General features: G+C 45.7%; 7 protein-coding genes across 7 annotated transcripts; 4 read left to right on the top strand and 3 right to left on the bottom strand.

The window, feature by feature from the left end:
* Window positions 1-3,033: 3,033 nt before the first annotated feature.
* Window positions 3,034-3,369, bottom strand: BJ212DRAFT_1281339 (uncharacterized protein; the record flags this gene model as incomplete). The annotated part of the gene is made up of 1 exon (XM_041331611.1): window positions 3,034-3,369. The coding sequence occupies one exon, from the start codon at window positions 3,367-3,369 to the stop codon at window positions 3,034-3,036; it is 336 nt and encodes a 111-aa protein (XP_041188373.1).
* A 2,216-nt stretch (window positions 3,370-5,585) lies between these two features.
* Window positions 5,586-6,008, bottom strand: BJ212DRAFT_1303184 (uncharacterized protein; the record flags this gene model as incomplete). Its single annotated transcript, XM_041333379.1, has 1 exon — window positions 5,586-6,008. The coding sequence occupies one exon, from the start codon at window positions 6,006-6,008 to the stop codon at window positions 5,586-5,588; it is 423 nt and encodes a 140-aa protein (XP_041188372.1).
* Window positions 6,009-15,231: 9,223 nt separating this feature from the next.
* On the top strand, window positions 15,232-16,213 carry BJ212DRAFT_1281379 (uncharacterized protein; the record flags this gene model as incomplete). Its single annotated transcript, XM_041331614.1, has 8 exons — window positions 15,232-15,327; window positions 15,394-15,470; window positions 15,522-15,680; window positions 15,728-15,778; window positions 15,833-15,848; window positions 15,897-15,946; window positions 15,995-16,110; window positions 16,164-16,213. 8 exons carry the CDS (start codon window positions 15,232-15,234, stop codon window positions 16,211-16,213), a joined length of 615 nt encoding a protein of 204 aa, XP_041188371.1.
* A 1,007-nt stretch (window positions 16,214-17,220) lies between these two features.
* Window positions 17,221-17,617, top strand: BJ212DRAFT_1384811 (uncharacterized protein). The gene is given in 3 exon segments (XM_041336784.1): window positions 17,221-17,526; window positions 17,541-17,565; window positions 17,576-17,617. 2 exon segments carry the CDS (start codon window positions 17,285-17,287, stop codon window positions 17,563-17,565), a joined length of 267 nt encoding a protein of 88 aa, XP_041188370.1. The 5' UTR covers window positions 17,221-17,284; the 3' UTR covers window positions 17,576-17,617.
* Window positions 17,618-18,332: 715 nt separating this feature from the next.
* On the top strand, window positions 18,333-19,132 carry BJ212DRAFT_1384807 (uncharacterized protein). The gene has a single exon (XM_041336783.1). It carries the CDS (start codon window positions 18,454-18,456, stop codon window positions 18,841-18,843), a length of 390 nt encoding a protein of 129 aa, XP_041188369.1. The 5' UTR covers window positions 18,333-18,453; the 3' UTR covers window positions 18,844-19,132.
* A 1,981-nt stretch (window positions 19,133-21,113) lies between these two features.
* BJ212DRAFT_1485260 (uncharacterized protein) lies at window positions 21,114-22,387 on the bottom strand (the record flags this gene model as incomplete). The annotated part of the gene is made up of 3 exons (XM_041340951.1): window positions 21,114-21,452; window positions 21,639-21,835; window positions 22,294-22,387. 3 exons carry the CDS (start codon window positions 22,385-22,387, stop codon window positions 21,114-21,116), a joined length of 630 nt encoding a protein of 209 aa, XP_041188368.1.
* A 506-nt stretch (window positions 22,388-22,893) lies between these two features.
* BJ212DRAFT_1485259 (uncharacterized protein) lies at window positions 22,894-25,039 on the top strand (the record flags this gene model as incomplete). The annotated part of the gene is made up of 5 exons (XM_041340950.1): window positions 22,894-23,208; window positions 23,278-23,888; window positions 23,951-24,573; window positions 24,626-24,740; window positions 24,802-25,039. The coding sequence occupies 5 exons, from the start codon at window positions 22,894-22,896 to the stop codon at window positions 25,037-25,039; spliced, it is 1,902 nt and encodes a 633-aa protein (XP_041188367.1).
* Between the last annotated feature and the right edge of the window lie 2,919 nt (window positions 25,040-27,958).

Here is a 27,958-nt window from a genome sequence, read left to right as displayed (position 1 = left end):
TGACGGTAGTCGTTTTCTCGGACTTGACTTTCTCATTCCTTCCACTGCCTTCTTTGCTGCTTCATCTGCTATTTCGTTTCCCTCTACTCCCTTGTGTCCTGGGATCCATCTTATCATGAGGTCAAAGTTGAGTCCTCTGTCATCTCTTTGCTTAGCTAGTTGTGCTGTGAGGTTGCGGAAATGCTCTACTAAGTATCCACCCAGTTTCATGTACTGACTCTCACCGGATTGAATAGCTGCTTGATTGTCAATGAATATCAATGCCAGATATGTCATGTTCCTTTCCATGGCTATGAGCTTTGCTGCAAGTGTTAGGCCTATGACTTCTGCCTTGTATACTGTGTGTTTGTGATCTGAGCCTAGGTGATACCTCAGTATTCTTGGCACTTGCCCTTCTTGCAGTAGGACTGCAGCTGCTCCTATCTTTCCATTATGACCTGAGCTGTCTGTGAAGACCTGGACTTTGTCCATCAGTTCTTTCTGCTCCTTTATAGCTTCCTTCTCCTTTCTTGTTATGTGAGTGTGATAGACATTTGGTCATTGTTTGTCTGATCTGCTGATAGGGTCAAGTGTTTTGATGTCCTTGGGAAGAATTTGGTAGGTGGCTATGAGGTTGTGGAGTGATGATCGATGACAGGTTGTGTTTTGGTATCTGATGATGTGTTGCAAGGGTGTGTATATTGGGTGTCACTGCAGAAGGGTAGCGAGGTGAAGGGTGGCTTGGTGACATACTTTCTGAAGGAGGAGAGAGACCGGTAGGAGGTTGGCATGGTTGTGTAGGTGATCTGTGGCTGTAGTTCTCATTGCCCCAGTGATGCTTAGCACAGCTATTCTTTGGACTGTAGCTAGACGCTTTGCTATACCTATTGAACCTCGTTGTTCCTTTATTGTCTCATTGCAATAGATTGGTTTGAACCAGACGTTTGCTCTGTAGGTGAATTTCAGTATGGCCACAGTGAGGTATAATTGTCACATGAGTTTTGCCGATATCCCATTGGCAGGCCTTGATAGTCAATGTAGCTGAAGTACGTACTCTGTGCCTTTAGCTATAGCATGTCCTGTGTGATGTTTCCAGGTCAGTTCTTGATCAAATATTAGGCCAAGGAATTGATGATGCTCAGTTGGATGTATGGTGGTGTTTTGTGTGACGATCGAGGGGTGGGTGCGTGTCTTGCTGTGGGTGAAATTGATTAGTGCAAATTTATTTACTTCAAACCTTGAGTTATGATCTCTTGACCATTGGAGTGCTCCATCCAGTCTTTCCATCATGTCTTTGAGCATGTTGTGGGTATCTTCAAATGATGGTCCTACAGATATGTATGCCATGTCATCTACAAAGGCTAGTGCTGTTTTGTTGTTGTAGGGGTTGGCTATATCAATAAGGTCAGTGTTATATATTAAATAAGCAATCATAGATAGTGGGTCTCCCTGTCCTATTCCGTTGCGTACTTGTATCCATTCCAAGATCGAGTCATTGAATTTTAGTTGCATTCGACATCCTGATAGCATCCTTACCGTGAATTGAACTATTTCCGGGGGTAGGCATCATTTCTTCATGTTATGAGCCAGTTGGTCAGTTACTGCGTTAGGGAATGCTCCTTCGATGTCGAGGAACAGTACTGAAGCTACTTTTCTGCTGCACCAGGCATTCTTGACGGTTAGTTCCAGCAGGTGAAGTGAGTCCATCGTTGTGCATCTGGGTCATCCTCTGAAGTGGGTGTTGGGGAGAAGATTGTGGTGTTCCATGAGATCTGAGACTCGTTCAGCTATGATTGCCATTAGAAGCTTGCACATTGTATTGATCAGAGTGATAGGCTGGTATGCTTTGGGGGTCATATAGTCCGCTTTCCCTGGTTTCTTAAGGACCGCTGTAGTGAATTCTCGCCATGGATCGAAGTAGGTCCCAAGAGTGAAGACGGCATTGAATAGGTGTTTGAGGTATGGAGTTAGTATAGCTGATGCCCGTTTGAAGACAATGTTGCATACTCCATCTGGACCTGGTGCTTTGTAAGAGCTAGTGTTAGTTATTGCTTTTGCAATTTGCTCTTCTGTGATCTCTGTGAAAGAAGCAACTGGGTCTAGATAGTTGTAGTTTGGGGGAACTGAGCTGTTGTCTGGGGGAGGAGGAAAGAACACATTAGCAAGGGCTTTGCTCTTTTCAGTGTTAGTGATAGCTTCGATCAGGTTGCCGTTCTCGTTCTTGACTTTGAGGACTGGGATGCTAGATCTTCCTCCATCACTGCAGGGAGTTGTGATGTATCAGTTTGCTGTGTATACTGATTGTTGGTCCAAGTCCTTTAGGTACTCTATCCGATGTTCCTGCTTCGTCTTGCAGATCACTTCCATTACTTGATTTCGATATTGCCGGTGTTCTGTGTGGCTAGGGTGCTCAGGTAGTCCTCTCATTCTGTAAGAGATATCACTTAGCTTGTTTTTCCTTTTCATCATCAGCATTAGTTCTTTCATCCACCATCTCTTTGCATGTGGGCTTGGCTTTGTTTTTGGAACTTTCTGCTTGATAGTTAGACTGATAGCAGTTTTGAGGTTAGTGGTGGCAGCCTGGAACTGTTCTTCTGTTGTGATGACTTCTGGGTCTGGAAATTCAGCTAGGTTTCTATTGAGGGTGCTGCAGAATTTGTCCCAGTCGACATCTCAATAGTTGAACATGACTGATGTGGATGCTTGAGGGATGGGGAGGTCTAAGGTGCTGTATATGGGTACATGGTCAGTACATGGAGGACATTGCCTAGGTGCCATGTCACAAAGGGTGAGTGAGTCGAGTGTGTGGGAGGTGCAGAGAACGTTGTCCGGTCTAGTCCAGTTGCTGCTGCTAGTCGATTGGAGTGTGGGTTTGTCTCTTGGTAGTGCCATTTGCAGATCATGGTCAGCCATTAACTCAATTATGTGTTGCGCTGCTTCTTGGGCCTCTGGAGGGGTGCAAAGGTGAGCGTTCCTGGCCTCTTCCCATAGGTGGTGGTGTGCATTGAAGTCACCTAGGATAACTAGGTGGTCTGTGGATGAGGGTTGGATGAGTCAGCTCTCCTTGTCTAGGAATGCAGTTAGTGCAGGTAGGACTTCTCGTTTCTTACTGTCGTCATAGATGTTGACGATGGTGAGCTTTCCGAAGGCGCCCTGCATTTGGATAACAACCACATCCAAAGATGGGAACAGGATTTGCCTCCAGTTGTTGGTGTCTAGCTGTTTGTGTATTAATGTGACTGTGCGTGATTGTTTGTTGTGGGTGAACCTATGCATAGGGTATATGATGTTCCAGTCTGGGGTTGCCTTTGTATTACCTAGAGTGTCGATGAAGGGTTCCTGGAGTGCGACTATACAGTGGCTCAAAAAACTGTCCGCATGTTTTGACATTTTTCACTATCTATGATATTGTGTGAGAACAAACAAATGCCTCAAGGACATGGTTAAACCACATTGTAGTATGGCTTCAGGGCTTTCATTTGAGCCCTACACCGTGGGAATCGGTGGAGATATGGTGGAGATACAAGGCTCACAAAATGGTGACTCATGCGGACAGTTTTTTGAGCACATATTAAAACTATATAAATCATCATTTATGACACCATAACAATCATGCCACCATTAAATAAATTATAAAGTGGTGTCATTATGTCATTTTAAAACCATATCTAACTATACAAACCAAAAATTTCCATATGTCATGGTTATATTCACCATGAAAGCCACCCCCCCTGCTCAAAGGGATAATATCCTCTCTCTTTCCTATTCTGGCCTCTCTGCTTGTCAAATTTCCTCTAGAACTGGAGTATCCAAGTCCACTGTGGCCAAGTTCATCAAAGAAAGTCACACAGACAAGGAAAACCTCTGTGAAGGGTGTCCATCCAAGCTCACCTCTACTGATAGGAGGGCTATTATTCAACATATCACTACAGGAAAGGCTGATAATGCTGTCCAGGTCACCTATTACATCAATTCCACCATCACATTCCCTGTCTCTTCACACACTGTGAGAAACATTCTCAAGACAGCTCATCTCAGGTCAGTAACAAGGAAGAAAAGGCTCTCCTCTCTATCACACATAAACAGAGATGACTAACCTTTGCCTTAGCCCATCAGAATTGGATTACATGGACTGGAAGCATGTTATATGATCATATAAGACCACAATAAATAGGATTGGGTCAGATGGCAAGGTATATATGTGAAAAATGAAGGGTGCTAGTCCTCTCTGCATATGTGTGATAGAGAGGAGAGCCTTTTCTTCCTTGTTACTGACCTGAGATGAGCTGTCTTGAGAATGTTTCTCACAGTGTGTGAAGAGACAGGGAATGTGATGGTGGAATTGATGTAATAGGTGACCTGGACAGCATTATCAGCCTTTCCTGTAGTGATATGTTGAATAATAGCCCTCCTATCAGTAGAGGTGAGCTTGGATGGACACCCTTCACAGAGGTTTTCCTTGTCTGTGTGACTTTCTTTGATGAACTTGGCCACAGTGGACTTGGATACTCCAGTTCTAGAGGAAATTTGACAAGCAGAGAGGCCAGAATAGGAAAGAGAGAGGATATTATCCCTTTGAGCAGGGGGGGTGGCTTTCATGGTGAATATAACCATGACATATGGAAATTTTTGGTTTGTATAGTTAGATATGGTTTTAAAATGACATAATGACACCACTTTATAATTTATTTAATGGTGGCATGATTGTTATGGTGTCATAAATGATGATTTATATAGTTTTAATATGTGCTCAAAAAACTGTCCGCATGAGTCACCATTTTGTGAGCCTTGTATCTCCACCATATCTCCACCGATTCCCACGGTGTAGGGCTCAAATGAAAGCCCTGAAGCCATACTACAATGTGGTTTAACCATGTCCTTGAGGCATTTGTTTGTTCTCACACAATATCATAGATAGTGAAAAATGTCAAAACATGCGGACAGTTTTTTGAGCCACTGTATCAAAAGCTTTCACAGTGAATGGACCGCTTAGTATACAGTGTTGTGCTGTATCTGATTTGTTTAGATTTTCTTGCCATATTCACAGTCTTACTGATTGATCATCGGGTGTGTTAGACATTAGTGAATGAGTGGAAGAGTTCTGGCGAGGGGGAGCGGGAGGTTGAGGCCATTGGGGGGCGCCTTGATGAGAATCCTGTGTTCCGTGGTAGGTGGGAGGTGCCTCTTAGTGGTCTCAATCCTCTTTGATCGAGGTGTCTGTCCAGTGTATCCTGGTTGCAGTATTGATCTGCTTGTCATTGTTGCTGTTGAGTTATGATGGGAGTGTTGGTTGGTTTTGGGGGAGCTAGTACTTGAGTCCACAGTTCATCTGTTGGGAAGTAGGGCATGGTGTTCTCTGGATATCTTTTGTCTAGGTCCATGCATTGTCTCTTGAATTCTGGGCAACTTCATTCCCAGCTGGCATGGCCCTCTTTTTCGCATGATATGCAGCATCGTCATTGCTTATTGTTGCATTCACTGGTTCTGTGGTCTTCAGAGCAGTTAGTGCAGGTATCCTGGTGAGATGTACATTCCTGAGCTATGTGACCATAATGTTGACACTTAGCACATCGAATGGGTTCTCTTCTATTCTTCTTTGCTTGTAGTCAGTTTTTGTTTAGGGTGACTCCATTGCGTATCGCTTTGTTTGCATTGTTGGGATTCTTGAGGGTAACTAGGAGATGGGTGACTCGTTGTTGGTCTGTTCTCTTGTTGGGAGGTTTGATCCAACATGCCATTGATATGGCTCCTTCTTCCCAGTCGTTCTCTTGCTTGAGTTTGCAGATTTCATTTTCGCTGTTAGGATTGAAAGTTAGTGGGACAAATTGTATAACTACCAGATATGCTCTGTCTTTGAAGACCACCTTCAGGTCTAGGTTCTTGATGAGTTCTTCTTTTACATCATTCTTTTTGAGGTAGTCAGCTGCCTCTGCTGTGGTCATTTCAATGATTGTTCCTCCATTGTGGTATTGGGCGACATTCTTGATGATTAGGTCCAGTGTGTCGAAGTTGATGATAGCTAAGAACATTTCTTGAATTTTCTTGACTAGTTGTGCATGTGACACTTTATTTGGGGCTACTGGACCATCAGGGGCAACATTGATGAGGATCTGGTGGGCTTTGATTGCATCTCTGGCTGCTATATGGATGGTATGGTCGTTAGTGTTGTTGTCTAGTCCAGGAAGTAAAGCTGCCTTGTATCCGTTCTTTTGGGTTGTTTCCTTGACTAGAGTGTTACAGTTATGCTTGCCCCCTATTCATTTCTCTCATCTCTTACTGTATTACATCATGACCGCTGTTGCCATCACTAGATGACTCATTTCTTCTATCTGTATTACATCATGATCACTATCGCCGTCACTAGATGACTTATCTCTGACTCATCCTTATCTATGACTCATCATGCTTGCCCTAAAGCGCTTACTTACTATATATACTTGGTCATGTACTCAGTAGAACTTCACTTTAATCTACTAGGTTCTCACTTGAAACATCCTTCACTTAGGACCTCCAATCCTAAGTCATCTGATCATCAATATTCAAGCCAAGGACACTCTCCTTGACTTGTCTTAACGACCCTTACATTTGTAAGGTCTTGATTCAACCCCAGCCGTTGCTCTTATTGAGTAGCTGTCATTGCGACTATCCTAGTTCGTAACAAAAGATTAAAGTCTCCTATCGACCCTCTCTATCAAAGAGGTCCCAGAACCAGAAACAGAACGAAGCAGAGAGAGACCAAGACGTCCCCTGCAGTAGAAACATTACTAGACCAGAATGATCAGGATGTCCACTAGCACCCCAGAACTTAAAGCCAGAGCACCCTCTACCTACGATGGGAGCCCTCAGCAGGCTTTACAATGGTTGTATGCAATTAAGGCATACTTTGTGCTTAACACTACAATCTATAACACCGATGAGAAGAAAGTCATCACCGCCCTTGTGTACATGACTGAATATAGTGCCATGGGTTGGGCACTTACCTTTTACACCGAAGTCGACAATTCCACCTCCAAGTCTTATGGAACTTTTGCGAACTTTGAAACCAAGTTCAAGGAAGCCTTCGTACTGGCTGATGCCATTGGCACTGCCATGAACAAACTCCGAACCCTGAAACAAATGGGCGACCTCACTTCCTATGTCACTAGCTTTAAGACCCTTGCTGCGCAGGCCTCCGTAAAGCAAGATGCAGTCTTAATCACGTTCTTCAATGATGGATTAAAGAAGGGGATTGTTAATTCCATTTTCCAGATGGAAACCATTCCTACAGACTTCGACAAGTACGTTGCCGCAACCATTAGGCTTGACAGTAACTATCAGAGAGGTGCCACATTTTGACAGAACCATCGTACCACCACTAGACCAACTGGACAATGTTACGTGCCTAGACCATCCATTGATCGGCACGATCCAAACGCCATGGAGGTAGATCGACTCACAGAAGCCGAAAGAAGTGACCATATGAAGAAAGGATTATGCTTCACGTGTCACCAGAAGGGACATATGACTAGAGTGTGCCCACAGAAGAAGAAGATTTTGGTTTGTTGTGAAGAGATAGAGGACAGCAATAAAGAGGATGAAGATACAATGATCTGTCGCCTCGCTGAGGATTTTTGACATGGAAGACTGGATCGACGTCAGTATCTTCCGATGTACCTATCAGACTTGTATGAAGTATTGGAATCAGAAAGGAACTTCAAGTTCCTATTTCTCTCATCTCCAAAACCTGTCTGAAAACCGTTGAAACAACTGCTGTTATTGACTCCGGCACTGCTGGAACATTTATTTCCGAAGAATTTGTTAAAACCCACGGAATTCGGACACACAAACTTTCGAAACCATTCCAAGTCACCACTGTGGATGGAAGCTATACAAAGGGGGGCACTATCACCTGATATTGCATCCTCATTGTAAAAATTGACGAACGATCCATGATTGGGAAGTTCAATATCACACAGCTCAGCCATCGTGATCAGATATTACTCGGGATCCCCTGGCTACGTGCTATGGACCCAGTAATCAGATGGAAGGCGGAAGAGCTGAAGCTCCCCAGAACTGAGAAAAGTGATCAGATTGAGGAAGAAGTTGATATTGAACAAGAAAAGAACGGACTTCCACCCTTCTTCCGAAAACTCCAGGAGAATGATCTGAGACCAGAACTGATTCCAGTTGTAGTGCTGCCGAAGGCACCTCCTGTAGAGTCGGTCATGGCTGCATCACCCAAGGAATCAGCACCCCGAGCCACCATTGAAGAAATCCCAGATGAAGAAGCATCCCCAATACTCCCTAACCTTGATCCCATCCCTGACGACGATGACGACTCCTTTGACACCAAAGACGATGTATGGACCACAGATAATGCGCCACCTATACGCGAGATTGCTACGTACCACCTCAAGGATGACGAATTTTTGGTTGAGTATCCCAGCGACGCTTCCAAGCTCCGGGTTATTACCAACATCTCTATGGATACCCCCCTAACCAAAGACGGTACTAGCATCGCAGAACAACAAACTACGGTTACACCACTGTCATGGCCAACAGAATCTGAATACGTTAAAACCAGTAACAAGGCACAGCAATTTGCATTGGCAGCCGGGCTTGAACAAAAGAAGAAGTCATTCAAGGAGCTCATCCCTTCCTACCTTCACGATTTCGCTGATATCTTTGCAAAGGATGGCCTTAACCAGCTACCGCCTGAATGACCTGGTATAGATCATCGTATTGAAACCAAACCTGGTTTTATTCCAAAGATGTCCAAGGTGTACCCGTTATCGGAAGCAGAGCATACGGCAGTTAAAGCCTTCATTGATGAAAACATAAAGAAAGGCTTTATCTCTGAGTCAAAATCACCACAAGCAAGCGGTTTTTTCTTCATGGGAAAGAAAAGCAGCGATCTTTGCCCCTGTCAAGACTATCAGTACATCAATGATTGGACGGTTAAGAATGCTTACCCTCTCCTGCTACCACTTTCGCTAGTCGCAAGGTTGCATGGTGCTAAATACTTCACAAAGATGGATGTTCGCTCCAGATACAACAATATCCATATTCATCCTGATGATAGATGGAAAGCTGCCTTTACCATGGAATATGGTCTCTTTGAGCCAAATGTCATGTTCTTTGGTCTCTGCAACTCCCCTGCCACCTTCCAAGCATATATGAATTGGACATTCCAACAGGAGATCAATGAAGGATGGCTCGTCATATACATGGATGATATCTTAATTTTCTCCAATGATCTTGATTCTCACCACAAACAAACCTGGTGTGTCTTAGAAAAGATCTGCCAAGAGAAACTCTTCCTGAAACCAGAAAAATGCACATTTGATGCACAAGAGGTAGAATATCTAGGAATGATCATCTGCCCCGGATGTGTAGCAATGGACATTGCCAAGACCGACGGTATTCACGACTGGCCTATCCCTACAACAGTAAAAGAAGTTCAGTCATTTTTAGGATTCTGCAACTTCTATCGAAATTTCATCTCTCATTATTCTGACATTGCCAGACCGCTGATCGACCTCACCAAGAAGGACATGAAGTTTCTATGGTCAGAGCGATGCGCATCAGCTTTCTCCACTCTGAAAGAATGCTTCCTCAAGCAACCGGTCCTTCGAAACCCCAATCTGAGCAGACAGTTCACAGTAGCAACTAATGCATCGCTTGTCGCTACCGGCACAGTCTTACTACAGACTGATGAGAATGGTGTTTATCACCCATGCGGATACCTGTCGCAAACGTTGAATCCCACAGAATGTAATTATCAGATTTTTGATCGCGAACTCCTTGCTGTCATTCGCACTCTAACTGAATGGCGTCATTATTTGGAGGGTAACCCTCACCCCGTCATCGTCTTCACGGACCATAAAAATCTGTTGTATTTTAGAACTGCCCAGAAATTGACCCAACAACAGGCCCAATGGCAATTGATTTTGTCCTGCTATGATATCGAACTCCATCATATTGCTGGAACTAAACTCGTCACTCCTGATGCACTCTCCCATTGTCCCGATCACGGAGTGGATTCTTTGGAGGATAACACCAATGAAACCCTTCTTCCCGACTCCATGTTCGTCCGCCTTCTTGATGTCAAACTCATAACCTCCCTCGCAAACCCCAACCCCTCCAACCCCAATCCCATCTTCCAAGCTGCCTCCGATGCTTTGGATGGCCTTTCTCTTCCTCCCATGAAATCCACCCTTGCGGATTGGTCTATTAAGGATGATATCCTTTACTATAAGGATTATGCCTACGTCCACCCTGCGGGTCGGCACCTTATTTTAGAATGATGTCATGATCATCCCACCACTGGTCACCCTGGGCATTTTAAAACTGAAGAATTAATCAAATGGGATTTTTGGTGGCCCTCTATGGGTACCTATATCCATAAATACGTTGAGGGTTGCGCCCTCTGTCAGCAGATGAAATCCAATACTCATCCGACTACACCTCCCCTCATCCCAATCCCATCCACCGCCACCGCTCCCTTCACCCAAGTCTCAGTTGATCTGATCACCGACCTTCCTCCCTGTGCTGGCTTTGATTCTGTCATGGTCATGGTAGACCATGGGCTTATGAAGGGGGTAATTCTTATCCCATGCAGTAAAACCATCACCTCAGAAGGGGTTGCCAAGAAATTTTTCAAATATGTCTACCGTCGATTCGGCCTGCATGAAAAAGTCATTTCTGATCGCGGGCCACAATTCATGTCAAAATTCTCAAAAGCCCTTGCCAAGCTTTTGAAATATGACATATCTGCATCCACCGCTTATCATCCACAAACTGATGGTCAAACCGAACGACTTAATCAGGAACTCGAAACATATCTTCGAATCTATTGCAGGAATCACCCTGAAGATTGGGTGGAACACCTTCCTATGGCAGAATTTGTGCATAACCACCAAAAGCACGACTCTCACAACGCCTCACCGTTCTTCCTAATGATGGGATACAAACCCCAAGCCCTTCCCCATACACTTCCCGACTCCACCATCCCCGTGGCAGAAGACAGACTCTGCTCGCTTCAGGAATCTAGAGAAGAAGCACTCTCCTGTCATAACCTCGCTATGCAATGAATGGTGGAATGAACCCATGGATGGAAATACCATCCATGGAAAGTAGGAGATAAGGTTTGGCTGTCTGGAAAGAACCTAATCATGCAGTTACCATCACAGAAACTTGCACCAAAGCAATATGGCCCTTTCCCAATCACCGCCGTCCTCTCCCCCATCACATTCACACTCCAACTACTGTCACAATGGAAAGTTCACCCCACGTTCCATGCTTCCGAACTATCATCCTATCATGAGACAGAGATTCATGGTCCGAACTTCCACAATCCACCCCCAGACGTCATCGATAATGAAGAAGAATATGAAATTGATGCGATCTTATCGCACAAAGGAACAGGTAAATGAAGATGCTATCTAGTATCCTGGAAAGGATACTCTTCTGCCAGTAACGAGTGGATCCCAGAAGAAAACCTTAGCAATGCTGCCAACGCTCTTGTTGCATATAAAAGAGCTCATCGATTGTAAATCCAGAAACCATGTCTCTCGAACGCCTATGCCTCTGCATACAATGCATCGAAGAACTCACTGCTGCTATGAACACCATAGCCGAAGGAAACGCCCACCCATTGTCCCTCCTTGATTATCAGACTGCCACTGCCATTGACCTCACTAATAACACACCCTCACCAGTGGTTTCCCCACCATCATCCGACTCTACCCTTACCAATGACTCCACCCTTACCGATTACTTTTCAATTATTGATCAAGTTGAAACCAGTGCCCTTTTTGAATCCGCTCTCACCTCCCAGCAATACACTATAGAAATAGATCATCTTTTAGGAGAAAGAGGAGCGATATCTAGTGGACTCATCATCAGAATCATTAGGGATGCCAGTCTCATCAAGCGCACCGCCAATCTTCTTGATGACGAACGTCACAAGACCATATTCCATCACCTTCATATACGCATTTGTAATACTGCAATCCATCTGTTGCCTGATGATACTAGAGACGCTATCAGAGAGGCTATTCACATTGTCACGGAACGAATTGCTATTGACCCAGTCGCGCGCCCTCCTTCCCCACATATTGCCATTCCAGTCCCACTGCCGGTCCCTGTAACAACTACCATGGAGCATCAGAATGATAATATCCCTCCTATTGCTGTACTTGACGTACCAGCTTCTCCATCTCCTACCCCCATCTCGCCCACCATGCGCAGATACCCTATCCAACGTAGATCCTCCCGTATTGCTGCCAAATGAGCCATGTCTGTTTCCCCACACAAAATGCTCAAGCGATCCAGATCCCCTTCTCCACCAGACCAATCATCCTCCATCACCATTGTAAAAACTGCACCAGTTGATAATGTCATATGTCGTAACTGCTGCACTGCTGGACATCACCACAAGAACTGCCCAGCATACTATTGTCGTGTTTGCAAGGTGTATGCGCCTGGACACCTGTCAGTCTTTTGTAAGGAGTTGAAAGGAGAAGCAGTCATTCCACTGGTATGGACTGACCCTGGCTTTTACGATGCCCTTGCCCATTGGGAAATTAAGCAGGACGCCATTTACCACACTGCTGAACTAGCTGATAGGTCACTCCCTATCACTGAGGAACAGAATGACTTGCTTGATTCAAACTACGACGCCAACCCCATTTACTGGGCTAATCAGGATAACTGAAGTCAGTGACTTCATTCCTAAACAAGGGGTAATGTTACAGTTACGCTTGCCCCCTATTTATTTCTCTCATCTCTTACTGTATTACATCATGACCACTGTCGCCGTCACTAGATGACTCATTTCTTCTATCTGTATTACATCATGATCACTATCACCATCACTAGATGACTTATCTCTGACTCGTCCTTATCTATGACTCATCGTGCTTGCCCTAAAGCGCTTACTTACTATATATACTTGGTCATGTACTCAGTAGAACTTCACTTTAATCTACTAGGTTCTCACCTGAAACATCCTTCACTTAGGACCTCCAATCCTAAGTCATCTGATCATCAATATTCAAGCCAAGGACACTCTCCTTGACTTGTCTTAATGACCCTTACATTTGTAAGGTCTTGATTCAACCCCAGCCATTGCTCTTATCAAGTAGCTGTCATTGCGACTATCCTAGTTCGTAACATAGAGTGGTCATCTCTTGTTGTAGTTTCTCAAGGCTGGATTCTATATTAATGGTGTTAGCGTTGTTTCCTTGCGTTGAGTTAATAGATGGAGCAAGCTTATCAACTGAGTCCTTCATTTCTTTCATTGCATTTGTTATTTTGTTTTTTTTATTGCTTCATTCAAGGTTTTGAGGTTGACACCATCTGTGGGAGTGTTGTCTATCATCTTGTTTAGCCGAGTAAGAGGTTTTTCTAAGCGTGTGCATACTGCATCTGAAATTATGTTAGCTTTTTGTTCATGGTCAGTTTTGAAAAGGAGGATAGCTATGGCGCGGATTATGTCTATGTGCATTGGGGTGAGGGATGGTGCTTGAACCGAGAATTCCAGGAGTGCTGTGGTTAGTGTATCTATGGTTATTTCTGCTGCTGGGGTGATGAACAACCTAGTCTCTAAAGCTATTCTCGCTGTACGTTCATCGATTATGTCTGAGGCAGTTGCAGGGTCATTAAGGAGTTCTGGAATGGATCTTTTGGAGGACCTGAATGTGGTTGCATGTTGTTTGGGTCTTGACTGTTTGGAGTTTTGGGAGTTCTCCAGAGGATCTGTTGACATTATGTGGGTTAGACTTAATAACTATTGTGCTTATGAGCAGGTTGGGTAGCGCTCTGGCGCCGTATGGCAGTTTGGCGCTGTTGCGCCTTATGCTGGTTGAGTAGTTACAGGGTCCTACTCAGGGTGCCACTTGGTACAGGTCCAAGAAGCAATGAGCTTGAAGTTGGCACTGGTAGCTCCCATGATTTCATCAAGTGTTGACCGGTCAGCTACTAGCCCGAATGTTGTTGTGTCTGTGCTGTACAATGTTCTACTGCACTACTTCGATTATGCGTGTAGTATTTAATGTCCAACTGATGCTCTATACTTGTTTCTGATGGCTGGGTCATGTACTATTTGCCTATCTGAACAGGCAATGCTGATGAGTATTTAGGGTCCAGTCCCGTCACAAATCTTGCAGCACCACGTAAAATGCATCCATCTGAATTCGAGTCACTACGGTGATGGTATTAGCCATGAGTATGGAGCTCGAGGTCACTACTAGCAGATCAGTAGCTGAATAATGGAGGCAGCACAGATTTGGTCGTGAACAAGTGTCCAGTACAAATGAGTCGTACAGTGGTGCACTGGCTACGTTAGTGCTCTCCCCAAGGTAATGACAACATGTCTTGCAATTGTAGACGTTCTAGCCCAGTCCCATAATAACTTGAGTTTCGAGGACCACGATAACATACTTCCATATATGGAATCTGTAATTGTTCGGAAGTTCAGAAGCAGACGTTCGGAAAACAAGCTTCAAACGTTCATTCCTTCGTGACGCAGACTTCCTTCTTGAAAGTCCTTTTCTGTGAGCTTTGCACATGCATATCACAGGACGCTTTGATAGTATTCGGTCTCTTACCTGGCTTGGTGTCGATGGTCCAGTTATGAAGGAAATATTGTCTTCTGCATAATTGCCTCAATTGATGTTGAGTTGGCAATATGTCGAATCATCGAGTTTTTCATTCGCCGATCGACTCTCAAATAATGATTTTGTGCTCGTTAGAGAGATCTCCATTCGCGGATTCTTCATTCTATCATGATATACTCGAAACAAGTCCAGAGTTTAGATGGCCTTCTTTACTAGTACAGGTGCGTGGGGGTGACCCAGGACCTCGATCTCCGAATCAACGAGCTTCTTGGCCGCATCCAAGCCAACGCCCATCTGTCTGTCAGGCCTCGCCTTGGTGTCAGATTTGATTTTCGATCTATTGAAATCATTTGTGTACAAATGAAACGGCTGTCTTATAGCCGTGCCGACAACACTGGTTTTGTATAATTCCAGAACCGGCTGCATTCGCTGTCTAACCTGGTGCGTGCTACTTCCGCATGTCATTCCCACCTTCGAGCTAGTGCGTATAAAATAGATGTGGTGTGTTATGCTACCAGGTTATATACCCTTCCTCTTGATCCACGCATAAGACTCGACGTATTCATCATTCATCAACAAGATGCATCTTATGAATGCTTTACTTGGTTTTGTGATGCCATATCTACAATTCATTCCAGTATCATCACCTTGGATGGACAAGTGGGGTGGTATCGCTTATTATAACCCGACTCCCGGAGGCGGATCGATGCTCATCAATGCTGGCGATGGATATGGTGAACCTATGAATGTATTTATCTTTCATCACCGTGACACCCTCGCTTAATGTGTAGCTTGACTGACCCCAAACATTTAGGTCATCATCTCTGGACTTAGCTCTCGTGGTGTCCTCACATTTGACGGAGCTATCAATTTTGCTCGTGCTATTGGATTGTAAGCATGGCAATATCTGTGGGCTGCGTCTTACTTATTTGCTCGCGATAGCTCTGAAGAATGCTTCGGCCTTCACTTAGGTGGTTATATGTCTGGCGACTTGGGAGATGGAAACGGATGGGTCAATCAAACCATTGAACTTCGCCAGGACTATGGAAACGCGGGAGGCGGAACGTGTTTTGAGAGCCTCGTCGGAGGAAATCATTTTCGGTAAATTTGTTGACTACTGATCTAGGGTGGTGATAATATTCGTCCAGTATTTATGTACAGAATGGCACTACGGCGGACAGTGGCGCTCTCTTCCTAGCGTAAGCATCCCTAGATTGTCTATTGCTCTACTAGTATCTTACTTGATGTGCCAGCGTGTCTCGAGAGGAGGTGCGTAATTCGACAAGGTTTTGTTGCACAACCGAACGCCACCTTTAGCCAGCATCAGAAAATCATAATATCGTGCCAGATGGATATGATATTGGCCGGTAAGTAGCTCCGTGACCGTAACGAATGGATCACCAATCCAGTTTCAGCGACCAGCTGGTGTCAGCAGCAGTTGGTGAAACATGGTTTAACGGGGTCAAATACAGTACCACTGCTCAAAACATCACTGGTCTCCTCGCAGCTGGCTCTGATGGTATTAACCATGGTGAGCTTGATCGGTTAAGTAGTTGCTTATCTGACATCAGGGTCAACTGTCAGGCATCGCTCAAGATGGTATTGTTACGTTGTTGACCGTTACGATCGATTGAGAAACGACTTTTCCTCTGGGGTTTCCTGATTCTTTGCGCGTCCTATAGACAAGTGAAAATAGGCTGGAATAATGCTACAAGTGCTGTATGGTGTGACAAATCAATGAAGTAAAGCCAAATGCAAAGAATTCAAGAAAATCTTGAACATGAGCAAAGACTATCGATCAACTGATCACAAATCCAGACTCACTTCTCACTCTGCATCTTCCTCGTCCCACATAGATTCGTCATCATCTTGAGCTGGCTGTGAAGACTAACGTCTCAGGCACCTTGGAACTTCGCGACACGCCGTCTCTTCTTCCTCGGTCCGGCGTCGGACGCGATTGAGAACCGAATCAAACTGGTCATAGTTTGCGCCGTCCATGGCATTAAGAAATTCTCGTTCTCCTAAAACTGACGAGTGACTTGGAAACCGACGACCATCATCTTAAAAGCAGGGACTCACACTTCGTCAGGGCAGGAATATGAACGGGACGCATGACTGATAGGACACCTCCGACTGCAACAAAGATGTCTATCGTCATGGTCCAAACCTCACGGGTGTCTCGAGCGGTTCAGAATTGTCCAAACTTTGATTGTAATCTTCTGAAATGCGCAAAAAGATAGCAATCAAATATCGCGAGAGGAGCAACATCACGAGCGAGAAGAGGGGTGTGAACTCATCAGTGAAATCAGACCAGGGATTATTAATCATCGTCATTTGAGGTGGGCGAGATTCATGAAAACAACTTTGAGCCACTCCGCAGCGCCTGCAATGAATGAGCTTTGGGCTGACGTGGGGGACTTGCCATAAGCTGTGTAACGAGGCTGCATCCAATAGTATATCAAAAGGTCAGCGTGAAGTTATCCATAGGTTCACAGAACATGTAATCTTACTTTCCATGCTGGTCATCTCGAGGCCTCGAACCATTATACGAAGGGTACAAGTATGCCCAGAGGGGGCCATTGTGAATTAATCATTCGCCATTTGAGGCGAGCGAGAGAGAAATTTGTTCGGATTTTTCCGTTGTTTGTTCATGTAGATAACCTTCATGTATGACCCTGCAAGCAAGCTTGTGAAAGTCTGCAGTGATGATGCATCGAGCTCTACTTGTACCCGATGTTCTTCTAGAGATATTTGGATTCCTCCGATTTGAATTCTCCCGATTTCCTGATCGCAGAGCATCTTCGAGATGCTTTGCAGCACTTGCAACGACATGCAAAGCCTTTCACGAGTCTGCAATGAATGAGCTTTGGGCCGACATAGTGGACCTGGATCAACTACTAGGTTGTGTGACGAGGCTGCATCCAATAGTATATCAAAAGGTCAGTGTATCGTGCCCTTCTCATCCATAGGTTCACAGAGCATTTAAACACAGTATACTTACTACCGCTGCTGGTCCTCTCAAGGCCTCGAACCATTATCTGAGCTTGAGACCCATCAATTCTTGCGTCACGCCACCCGTGTGCGCTCTATTCGTATAGAATCCGACACCCATTTTCACCTGCTCTCAGTCTTCCCCAACGAGACATGCTTGTTCCCTAGACTGACATCAATATCCTTCATGCTTCTACCTCCAACTAGCTACTCGCATCTCTTTTTGTCCCCCATGCTGCGTAGTTGCTACCAAGAGTACATCCAACCAGATTTCATATTAATGGTGACTCGTTGCACTACTTTGGAGCACTTAGTCGTAGAATCCTTTGATGGGGACATAACGGATAAGCTGTCCATACTGTCTGACAGCGTCCGTTCGTGCAAGCGACTTGTAACTCTGACTTGTCTACCCCTCAACTTGGCTGCATGGGAGCACCTGTCCAACCTCCATACCCTTCTCGAAGTCGTAATTGGCAGGAGGAGGAGAAAAATTCCGTCCCCCAAGTTAGATCTCGTTAATAATCATAATCTCAATTTCACACCTTTCCTCAACCTCACGTCTCTCTTTTTCCGCTCAGACACAGCCACATACATCACAACACTCATGCGACACTCAGAATTCCCCTCATTGAAAGAATTCCGCATGGATGTCGATGTATTGCCGCGGATGGAGGCTGAGCAGCTTTTTCGTGCACTATCCCAGTGCAAAGCATGCCACACCCTCGAAACCATTATCATGGTTTGTTCGGGCCCAGAGGTTCACGAACCTCCAGGCAACTCTTTGGCAGCAGTTACACACCTCCTTTGTTTCACGCAGCTCCGATACCTGCAGCTCAGTCTTCATTACTCCATTATCATTAACAACGACCTTCTTTTCGAAGCCATGTCAGCGTGGCCGCACATAGTCTGGCTGGAATTAGTGGACCAGCAGATAACACCCGTTACATTCCGCGGGTTATTTGCAGCGCTCCGTCATTGTCCCCACTTGCATTGGCTGCAGATATCAACGGACACCGTGAACATCGATATCGATCCTGACACAGAGTCATTTCAACATACCGCTCTACAGCAACTGATTTTGAGACCATCTGATTTAGCAGATGGCGAAGCTGTTGCTCGCATCATCTTCTCCATGCTCCCTTGCGTCGACAGGGTTCTATACTCGGTATACCCCGAATTATACTCGTGGCATGAGGTCAATCGGCATCTTGAATCTTTCAGATCTTCTCCGGTCACTGGTCACTATATCACAGGAGTACCGTCAGAGATCTGATTTTGGGATATACTCATGTTCGAGCAACTATCTACATGCCTTCGTTTGTAGCCTGATTTTGCTGCCGTTGACCATGGCTCCAATTATTTCTCTCGTCTCGCCGTGACTTGAAGTTGCTGTACCACAAGACCAATAAGGACCAATACCATTTTTTAATATGGGGCCTTCCAGCAAATCTCTCATGTTTCAGAATTACATGTAACGATCTGCAAACCGCATCGTAACTGATTCTCCACTTGCAGCCCCGTAATATTACAGTGACGGAAAAGCTTTCTACAACTGTAACTACGAGCACTGCAGTCAGGCAAGGTCAGGCACCTGATCAGTCTCTTCCGTCATAGCTCGTTGACCAGTAGTTCCAGCCCGAACGTCGCATTCCGGTGCAGGGACCCGACGGTGGCACATCTAATTCCACAAACAATCTGCGCCGCTGGGAGGGTAAATTGAACATCCCTCCAGGACTCCCGCACCCTTGTGAGTAATTTGAACCTTGAAATGACCATTCAATAGCTGAAAAATAAACGGTCTCCCAAACTGTCAAAGAATTCTGAATCAGCTGGTCATGAATCCTCGGAGAAATCATTGTCCTATACGTGAGTGATTCCATCGTTGTATACTTGTAAGTAAATCGAACCTTTAAACGTGACGATTCCATAGTCACAACAGTCAGCTTCCTGACTATCAACAGGATTCTGAGTCCCAAATACGACGACTCTTCCTAGATATATTCAACAATAAGATCTACTACGATAGGATTGTCTCTTAAACCATGCGAACTACTTAAAGGTGAGTCCCTCGAGATATTATCCTCCCATTCCTCCCCCCTCTCTCACCCGACTTCGCTCTGAGCAGCACACATCCTGTCAGGTTGATATTGCCCATAAGCTGGCAGTTACACCTGCGCCATGCTACTCCATTTCTCATCACCATCACCTTGGAAGCACTCATTGGATTTCAGATGAAGCCCACCGCACCACCAGTATTAGAGATTCCACCAGGCAGTAGACACCGAGAGAGATCCCGCGGTCTACTGTTTCCTCACAGAATACTAATCTTTATTTTACGTTGACGAAAAATTATTTTACTGTGCTGATCATTGCGGAATTTGAGATGCCCCTCATATGCAGGTGTTTGCCGTGTTCTGGGTCAAGACACCGAGGTATGGATGTTTACTCGTAGCATGCATGAGCTCACGCACCTTGCATAGATCGATACAAAGGACAATACGTATGCGTATGCATTCAATTTCCGGATATTCGACACGCCATACATCGCGATAGCAGGTCCCTATTTTCTATATCATCACTATGCGTACCTCGATGCCGTTGCGAAAGTTCACCCATCATTTATTTAGTACCCAGTGTCTATTGCACCAAGCGCCAGTTCTACTTCCTCGCTGGTAAATCTTCTCTTCATATCAGAGCTAGTGATATCAGATTACAGGATATTGGCACTAGTAGTAGTAACGGCACAGACAGCGAGAAGGCTGGTGAACCTCTACCAGCTTTCCCATTTTTCACAGCGAGTCCAAGTCTTGCTGCTTCAAGGTGCTTTACGTGGAGGTCGAGCTTGAAGTTGGCACTGGCAGCTTTCATGATCTCATTGATAGAACATACAACTTGTTTGTTGGTGTTCATCGATGAGATCAGGAGAGCTTCATGATAGGGTCCGGGTCGATTCTGAGGGTGAGTACCAGGATTCTGGATTCGCGGCCAGATATCAGTACTTAGAATTGTTGATCTCTAGACTTTTTCTGATTGGTTTTTGTTCGTGGCGTCTCCTTCATAGCCAATCCTCCCGGTGTTTGAGGTGGGGGAGCGTTACAATGGCAAGTTATTAACTCCCATGATCTCATGTATGAATTATGCTACTTTTCATGCATGAGATCAAGGGAGCTAACAAGATGTCCAATATAGAACGACAGCGCAACGCTTGATCGAACCAGTATCACATCCATTGATATTCCAAATATCCAGTTGAAACGAGAGGAATGACCTTTCGAACTTACACTATGTTCAAACTTCGATGGTCGACGTCAAGGATATATCTCAGCCTACATGATTTCCCATATGTATACACCACTGCACGACTAACAGCCCTCTGCAAACGCCTTGAACCAATCCCTCATAGCCTCGAACGAAATCCCAGTAGCTTCAACTCCATCGATCGCATGCGATTCTCCGGAGAAGGATAACATCTCTACTATCCCTTTTTTTTCCTTCTCGGTCCCTGTCTCATCACCAGTCCCGGTTGCATTCCCAGTTCCATCTTCAGTCCCAGCCGCGGTCCCATCCTCGCCCCCCTCCCCTTAGTCGCATGATAAAACCAAACCCCTGCCCTGGAGCGACCCTCATGACATCTTTGTCTATCAACATCAGTACTGGCGCTGTTATATTATCGACGTACGCGATTGGGGATGCGGTGAATAGGGTGTTGTATGTTTTGGGTGTCATTAGTGGAGGTGGAGGTGTGGCCAGGGGCATCGTTTGGGAAGGTGCGGACGTGAGGGGCGTTGGTGTGGGTGATGTGAGGGAGTTGGAGTTGGATGGGGGTGACGTATAGGAGTCATAATCAGAGTCGGTGGATAGAACCCCGAATTCAGAATAAACCTAATCAGGGATATCAGTCCCTGGTGCGAGTTCGCCCGCTGAGATGTCGGGGTTGCGGAGTGACACTGCATTAAATAAGGTTGGGTATTGGCATATCACTGTATAGATGAACGTCAGCGTCATCGTCATCGAACATGTATATCGAGTGTGAATGAAAAAGGTCATTTCGGACGAAAGAGGACGTACGATGGGCAGTGATAAACCCGCTATGACTCCTCCCATCACGACTTGTCTTCCTTCCTCCGAAATGCCCTTTCTAAGAGGTTCCCTGACACTCTCTGCGATATCTTCAACGTCAATGCTCTCACAGTGCCCGAGGAGCTTTTGAATATATGTTTGGCCGAATCCCATGGAGCCTGTGTAGTTGAAGAGGTTGAGGGTGTCTGTGATGTGAGTGGGTGAGCAAGTGATTAGGGTTGTAGTTTGGGAGTCGCGGTTTGGTAGGAGAAAGAGGGATGCAAATCCTTCAAGTGTTAATATGACGACAACCGGAAACAAACGCAGTAGTCGAGGTTGTATGGGGTCCTCTGTACGGGATAGTAACGCACACTGGTTTTGGGCCACCACTCGTAGAAGCTTTCTTGGATTGGATGAGGAATATTTGTGTTGGTGTGCGGGTGGTGATGAGTATGATGGATAGTGTTAAGTCATCCAGGGCTTCTTTGACTGGAAGCGAGTTAGTGAGTGGGACGGGGGTAGGAGGATTTGGATTTGGATGGGACGTACTCGTAGAAGACAAGTCGGTTTATCAAGGACTCACCATTCAAGGGTATCATTTTGATTAAAAGGTCCTAATAAGACCTTCTAAGGGGTGTACTTCTCGAGCAAATAGTAAACTGACCCTCGTTATCGGCAGCGTGTACAGTCCAGCTAGCATCTATGATCGCTCCTGATTGGGATTCGATGAAGAAAACAGTTGTGCGCGAGTACCACATGGACTGGACAAATGTCTCTTTGATGAGTCACTAGGAGTGAATGTTGAGACCCAGACGGAGAAACAAAATTCAAAAGGCAAAGGAAAACGTGTAAGGTAGGGTTCTTGGACAACCAACTAACGTCACATGACCATGAGTGACTTTTGCATGACACTCAGACTTTGGAACAGTTGGCACCTTTTATCATACGTTCTAGCAGATTTATATGACGAACAAATATTTAATCAAGTTGGTCAAGTTCACAACCTCATGATACAGTATGACGCGGCGAGACACTTGGCTGGATATGGTGATATCTGGGGTCTAAAGAAGTCAACCGCGGGAGAGACTACTCCATATCCGATATCTTCAGGTTCCTGTCCAAATGTTGCTTACGCCATGGGCTAGCGCTGATCCCTCTCATTCTCCGAACAAAACACACAATATATAAGGTGGTTTTTGGTCTGTGCTTACTAGACGACATATATTCGACAAATTCTATCTTCAATCCCAGCTGCGAGCTTATCATGGTTTTCCAAGGAGATGTGTTCAGTTACTGGGGTCGAAACATTATCGAAGATTATGATGATGTTCTCCTCAAAAACATTCCCTCACTCACCGCGATTCCTCTCGAAGAGACCTCGCAGCTACCTGTGCTCCCTAAGCATGGTTATGGTCCGCCGGGTGCAGTAGGAATCCTAGGCGCAGGAGTTGGTGGTCTATACACTGCCCTCATCCTAAATTCGCTGAACATCGACTACGAGATCCTGGAGGCGTCTGACCGCACCGGCGGACGTCTCCTTACCTACAACTTTCCGAATGGTGGCAAATACGACTACTACGTATGTCGTTCATTTGATGCTGCGCCAAAGATGCTGACCATGTAAACTCTTGGCTTTCCCGCTAACTAGGATGTTGGCGCCATGAGGTTTCCCCTGCCAAAGAAGGATGCTCAAGGCAATTACAAGCCTGGCATCATGAGGCGCTTGGGCGAGTTAATCAACTACTCGAAGCTCAACGAGGGTTTATCCAAGGCACCTCTAAGCTCCAAACTGATCGATTATTATTTTACGTCACAGAGACAAGGGCATTTCCTCTACTTCAACAATCAACGTTATCAAGTCTCTCAGACATCGCGCCCTCCTGACTTCCGTGCCCAAGAAATGGGTGTGAATTCTCAGTACGTCGTCGCGGGAGTTGAGAATATTGTCGAGGATGTCATCCAGCCATTCGCTAAGGACCTCATGAAAGACTTAGAGCAAAATGTCCATTCGGGCTGGCACAACATGATGAAGCACGATGCATACTCGCTTCGTTCATTCATGTCATTCAAGTACATTCCCAGCGCCAGCCTTCAAATTCCGCGCACGCATCTTTCTACCAACGTTATCAATTGGTGCGAGACATTCTACGACAGCACAGGCCCATTTAACCGTGCTTTAACCGAGTCGGTTCTTGATGCACTGGCATTCGTCAGTGTCGAGTCGCAGACCTTTGGAGAAGTAGAATGGAAGTGTTTCGAGTAAGTGCACCTCTGTCTTGGACCTCATGCGGAGTCTCACACGTACCATTACTGTACCCCAGAGGCGGTTCTCAAGTGCTTACCGACTACATGGCGGCATACATTACTAGTACTACTATCGGCACCAAGCCTGTCATCCAGTTCAATAAGAAGGTCACGAGTATCATTCAGAGTGGGGACATAGCGATGAATGTTTATGTGAGGGGTGAATCTAGCCCGCGCACATATTCACACGTTATATCGACCATCCCTCTGCCGGGCCTGCGGATGATTGAACTCGGAGGTGCTGGTTTAAATGTGATGCAGAAAAATGCATTGCGTAAACTGCAGTACGGTCCTTCAGTCAAGGTTGGCATGCGCTTTCAATCAGCGTGGTGGACCGAACTTTTCGATATAATAGGAGGCCAATCATCCACAGACCTTCCTATTCGAACTATCATCTACCCGTCTTATGGGGTTGAATCTAGCACACCGTCCACAGTGCTGATTGCAAGTTACTGTTTGACAAATGATGCAGAACGCTTGGGAGCGCTCATCAACACCAGTAAGATAGAGTATGAGGAGCAATTGAAGGAACTCGTGCTGCGCAATCTCGCGGAAGTACACAATATGGATTATAGTTTCTTGTTGGGTCAGTACGTAGATATGCATGCATGGGACTGGAGCGACGAACCACTCGTCATGGGTGAGTCTTTGAATATTGGTGTGAGCTAATCCATTTTCACTCTCTGCTACAGGTGCCTTCGCGTTCTTTGGCCCCGGAGATTTTCAAGATTTATACACATCTCTCACCGTACCCAATGCCAACAAGAGGCTTCATTTCGCTGGAGAGGCCATCAGCACCCGTCACGCGTAAGTGAAAAGCGGTCGGATCATTTTGATGACTACAACTTAAAGGTAATGTAACCTGCAGGTGGGTTGTCGGTGCATTGGACAGTGCATGGCGCGCAGTGTATGAATACCTGCTTGCATCTGGACAGCATGATAAGATTCAAAGATTCTTCGAGCTGTGGGGCCGGAATGAAGAGTGGACGGGCCAATCCAAACATGGAAAGCACGATCCAGCTGATCCGAACACCATGTTGCGAGTTCACATGGGATTCACATATGCTAGTGAACTCACTGGGGAGCAAGCTGTCCTTTCTATTTGACAGTGTCCGTTCGTGCAAGCAACTTGTAACTTTGGCTTGTCCACCCCTCGACCTGGCTGCATGGGAGTACCTATCCAATCTCCGTGCCCTTCTCGAAGTTGCAATTAGCAAGAGCGGGAGAAGATTTCCGTCCCTCCAGTTGGATCTCAATAACCATCATTTCGATTTTACTCCTTTCCTCAACCTCGCGATTCTTTACTTCCCTCAGGCACAGCCGCATACATCAAAACACTCATGCAATACTCAGAATTCCTCTCATTGAAAGAGTTTCACATCGATGTCGTTGCATTTCCGTGGATGGAGGTTGAGCAGCTTTTTCGTGCACTATCCCAGTGCAAGGCATGCCACACCCTCGAAAGCACCATTATCATGGTCTCTTCGGGTCTAGAAGTTCACGCACGAGCCCTCAGGAAACTCTTTGACAGCGGTTTCACACCTCCTTTGTTTCACGTAGCTCCGATACCTGCAGCTCAGTCTTCATCACTCCATCATCATCATCATCATCATCATCATCACCGACCTTCTTTTCGAAGCCATGTCAGCGTAGTCGCACATAGGCTGGCTGGAATTAGTGGACCAGCGGATAACACCCGTTACATTCCGCGAGTTATTTGCAGCGCTCCGTCAATGTCCCCACTTGCATTGGCCGGAGACATCAATGGACACTGTAGATACCAATATCGATCCTGACACAGTCATTAGGGTTACTCATGTTCGGGTGATTATCTACATTCCTTCTTCCTTTGTACGTGCCTAATTTTGCTGCTGTTGATCATCGCTCCAATCATTTCTCCCGTCTTGCTGTATCTTAAGATTGTTGTACTGGAAGATCAATGAGGACCAATACCATTTTTTTAAGTGGGGCCTTCCAGCAAATCCCTCATGATTCAGAATTACACGTAACGATCCGCAAACCGCACCGTGACTGATTCTCCATTTTCAGCCCTGTAATATTATGGCGACGGAAGAGCTGTAACGGCGAGCACTGTAGTCAGGCATCTAATCAGTCTCTTTCGCCATAGCTCGTTGACCAGCAGCTTCAGCCTGAACGTCGCATTCCGGTGCGGGGACCCGACGGTGGCACATCTAATTCCATAAACAATATTAGTCTGCGCAGGAAGTCTGAATTCGACTTTCCTCTTGGATCCTCGTGTTCTTGTGAGTGATTTGAACCTTGAAATGACATTTCAATAACTGAAAAAAACCGTCTCCCAAACCGTCAGAGAATCCTGAATCAGCTGGTCATGAATCCTCGGAGAAATCGATGTCCTATACGTGAGTGATTCCATCGTTGTATACTTCGAACTTCTAAACATGACAACTCCATAGTCACAGCAGTCAGCTTCCTGACCATCAACAACATTCCGAGTCCCAAATACGACGACTCTTTCCAGTTATATTCAACAATAAGATCTACTATGATTGGATCGTCCCTTAAACCATGCAAACTACTTAAGGTGAGTCCCTCGAGACACTAACCGGCCATTCCTCCTCCTTCTCTCACCCGACTTCGCTCTGAGCAACACACATCCTGTCGGATTGATGTCGCCTATGACTTGGCAGTCACCTGTGCCATCGATGAGCAGCTCGTGATGCATCACTGTCACCTTGGAAGCACCCGTTCCGAAGCCCATCACACTACCAGTGTTGGAGATTCCGTTCGGCGATGACGACTAAGTAGTCTACCATCTCCTAACGGATGATCTGCACCCATTAGTAGTAAGTACTTCACGTCGACGAAAAACTCTTACTGTGCTGATCGTTGCGGAATTTGAGACGCCCCTCACGTCTGCCGGGCTCTGGATCAAGACGCCGAGGTATGAATGTTTACTCGTAGCATGTATGAGTTCATATACCTCATATAGGTCGATACTAAGGATAAGATGCACACAATGTACATTCCGTTCGATCCGATCCCAGTGGATATCATGCCAACTTGGCATTGCGCGTACCTCGACGCCATTGCGAAAGTTCACCCATCATTTACCTAGCACTCAGTGTCTATCGCACCAAGCGCCAGTTCTGCACCCTCGCTGGTAAATCTTTTATCCATATCACGCAGAGCTCGCTGATATCTGATTGTAGGATATGTACTAGTACTGGTAGCTGCGCGGACAGTGAGGAGGCTGGTAAACCTCTGCCAGCTTTCTCATTTTCCACGGCGAGTCCGAGTCTCCCCGCTTCAAGGTCCTCCACGTGGAGGTGGAGCTTGAAGTTGGCACTGGCAGCTACCATGATCTCGTTGATAGGGTCCGGGTCAGTTCTGAGGGTGTGGGTTCCAGGGTTCTGGATTCGTGGTCAGAGATGAGTACTTCGAATCGTTGATCTCTAGATTTTTTCTAATTGGTTTTTTTTGTGGTGTCCTCTATGTAGCCAGTTCTCCCGGTGCTCGAGGTGGGGAGTGTTACACCGGCAGGTTGTTAGCTCCCATGATTCCATGCACAATGATATCAATTTAAATCTTTATGCATGAGATCAAGGTAGCTAACAGGATGTCCAGATAGAACGACACCATGATGCAGCGCAATGCTTGATCGAGCCATACATCCATTGATATTCCGAACACCTAGTTGACACGAGAAGATCTTTCGAATTTACACCATGTTCAAATTTCAACGGTCGACGTCAAGGGTATATCCCAACCTACATGATTTCCCGTATGTATACACCACCGCATGAACTAACAGCCCTCTGCAAACGCCTTGAACCAATCCCTCGTAGCTTCGAACAAAACCCTAGCAACTTCAACTCCATCGATTGCATGCGATTCTCCGAGAAAGGGTAATATCCAGTCGGGCATCTGATCAGTCTCTCCCGTTGTACAGTGAAATGAAGAAACGAGTGCAAAGGTACGAAATCTCAAGTTATAGAGACCTCCGAGAGCCATCGTTTCTAGACCACTGCCTTGGGACCCCTGGT

This window comes from Suillus subaureus, assembly GCF_016647635.1.
Source record: "Suillus subaureus strain MN1 chromosome Unknown BJ212scaffold_40, whole genome shotgun sequence".
NCBI classification, from domain to species: domain Eukaryota; kingdom Fungi; phylum Basidiomycota; class Agaricomycetes; order Boletales; family Suillaceae; genus Suillus; species Suillus subaureus.
The sequence above is the reverse complement of the archived record's forward strand: the minus strand, read 5'-3'. Positions and strand labels throughout refer to the sequence as shown.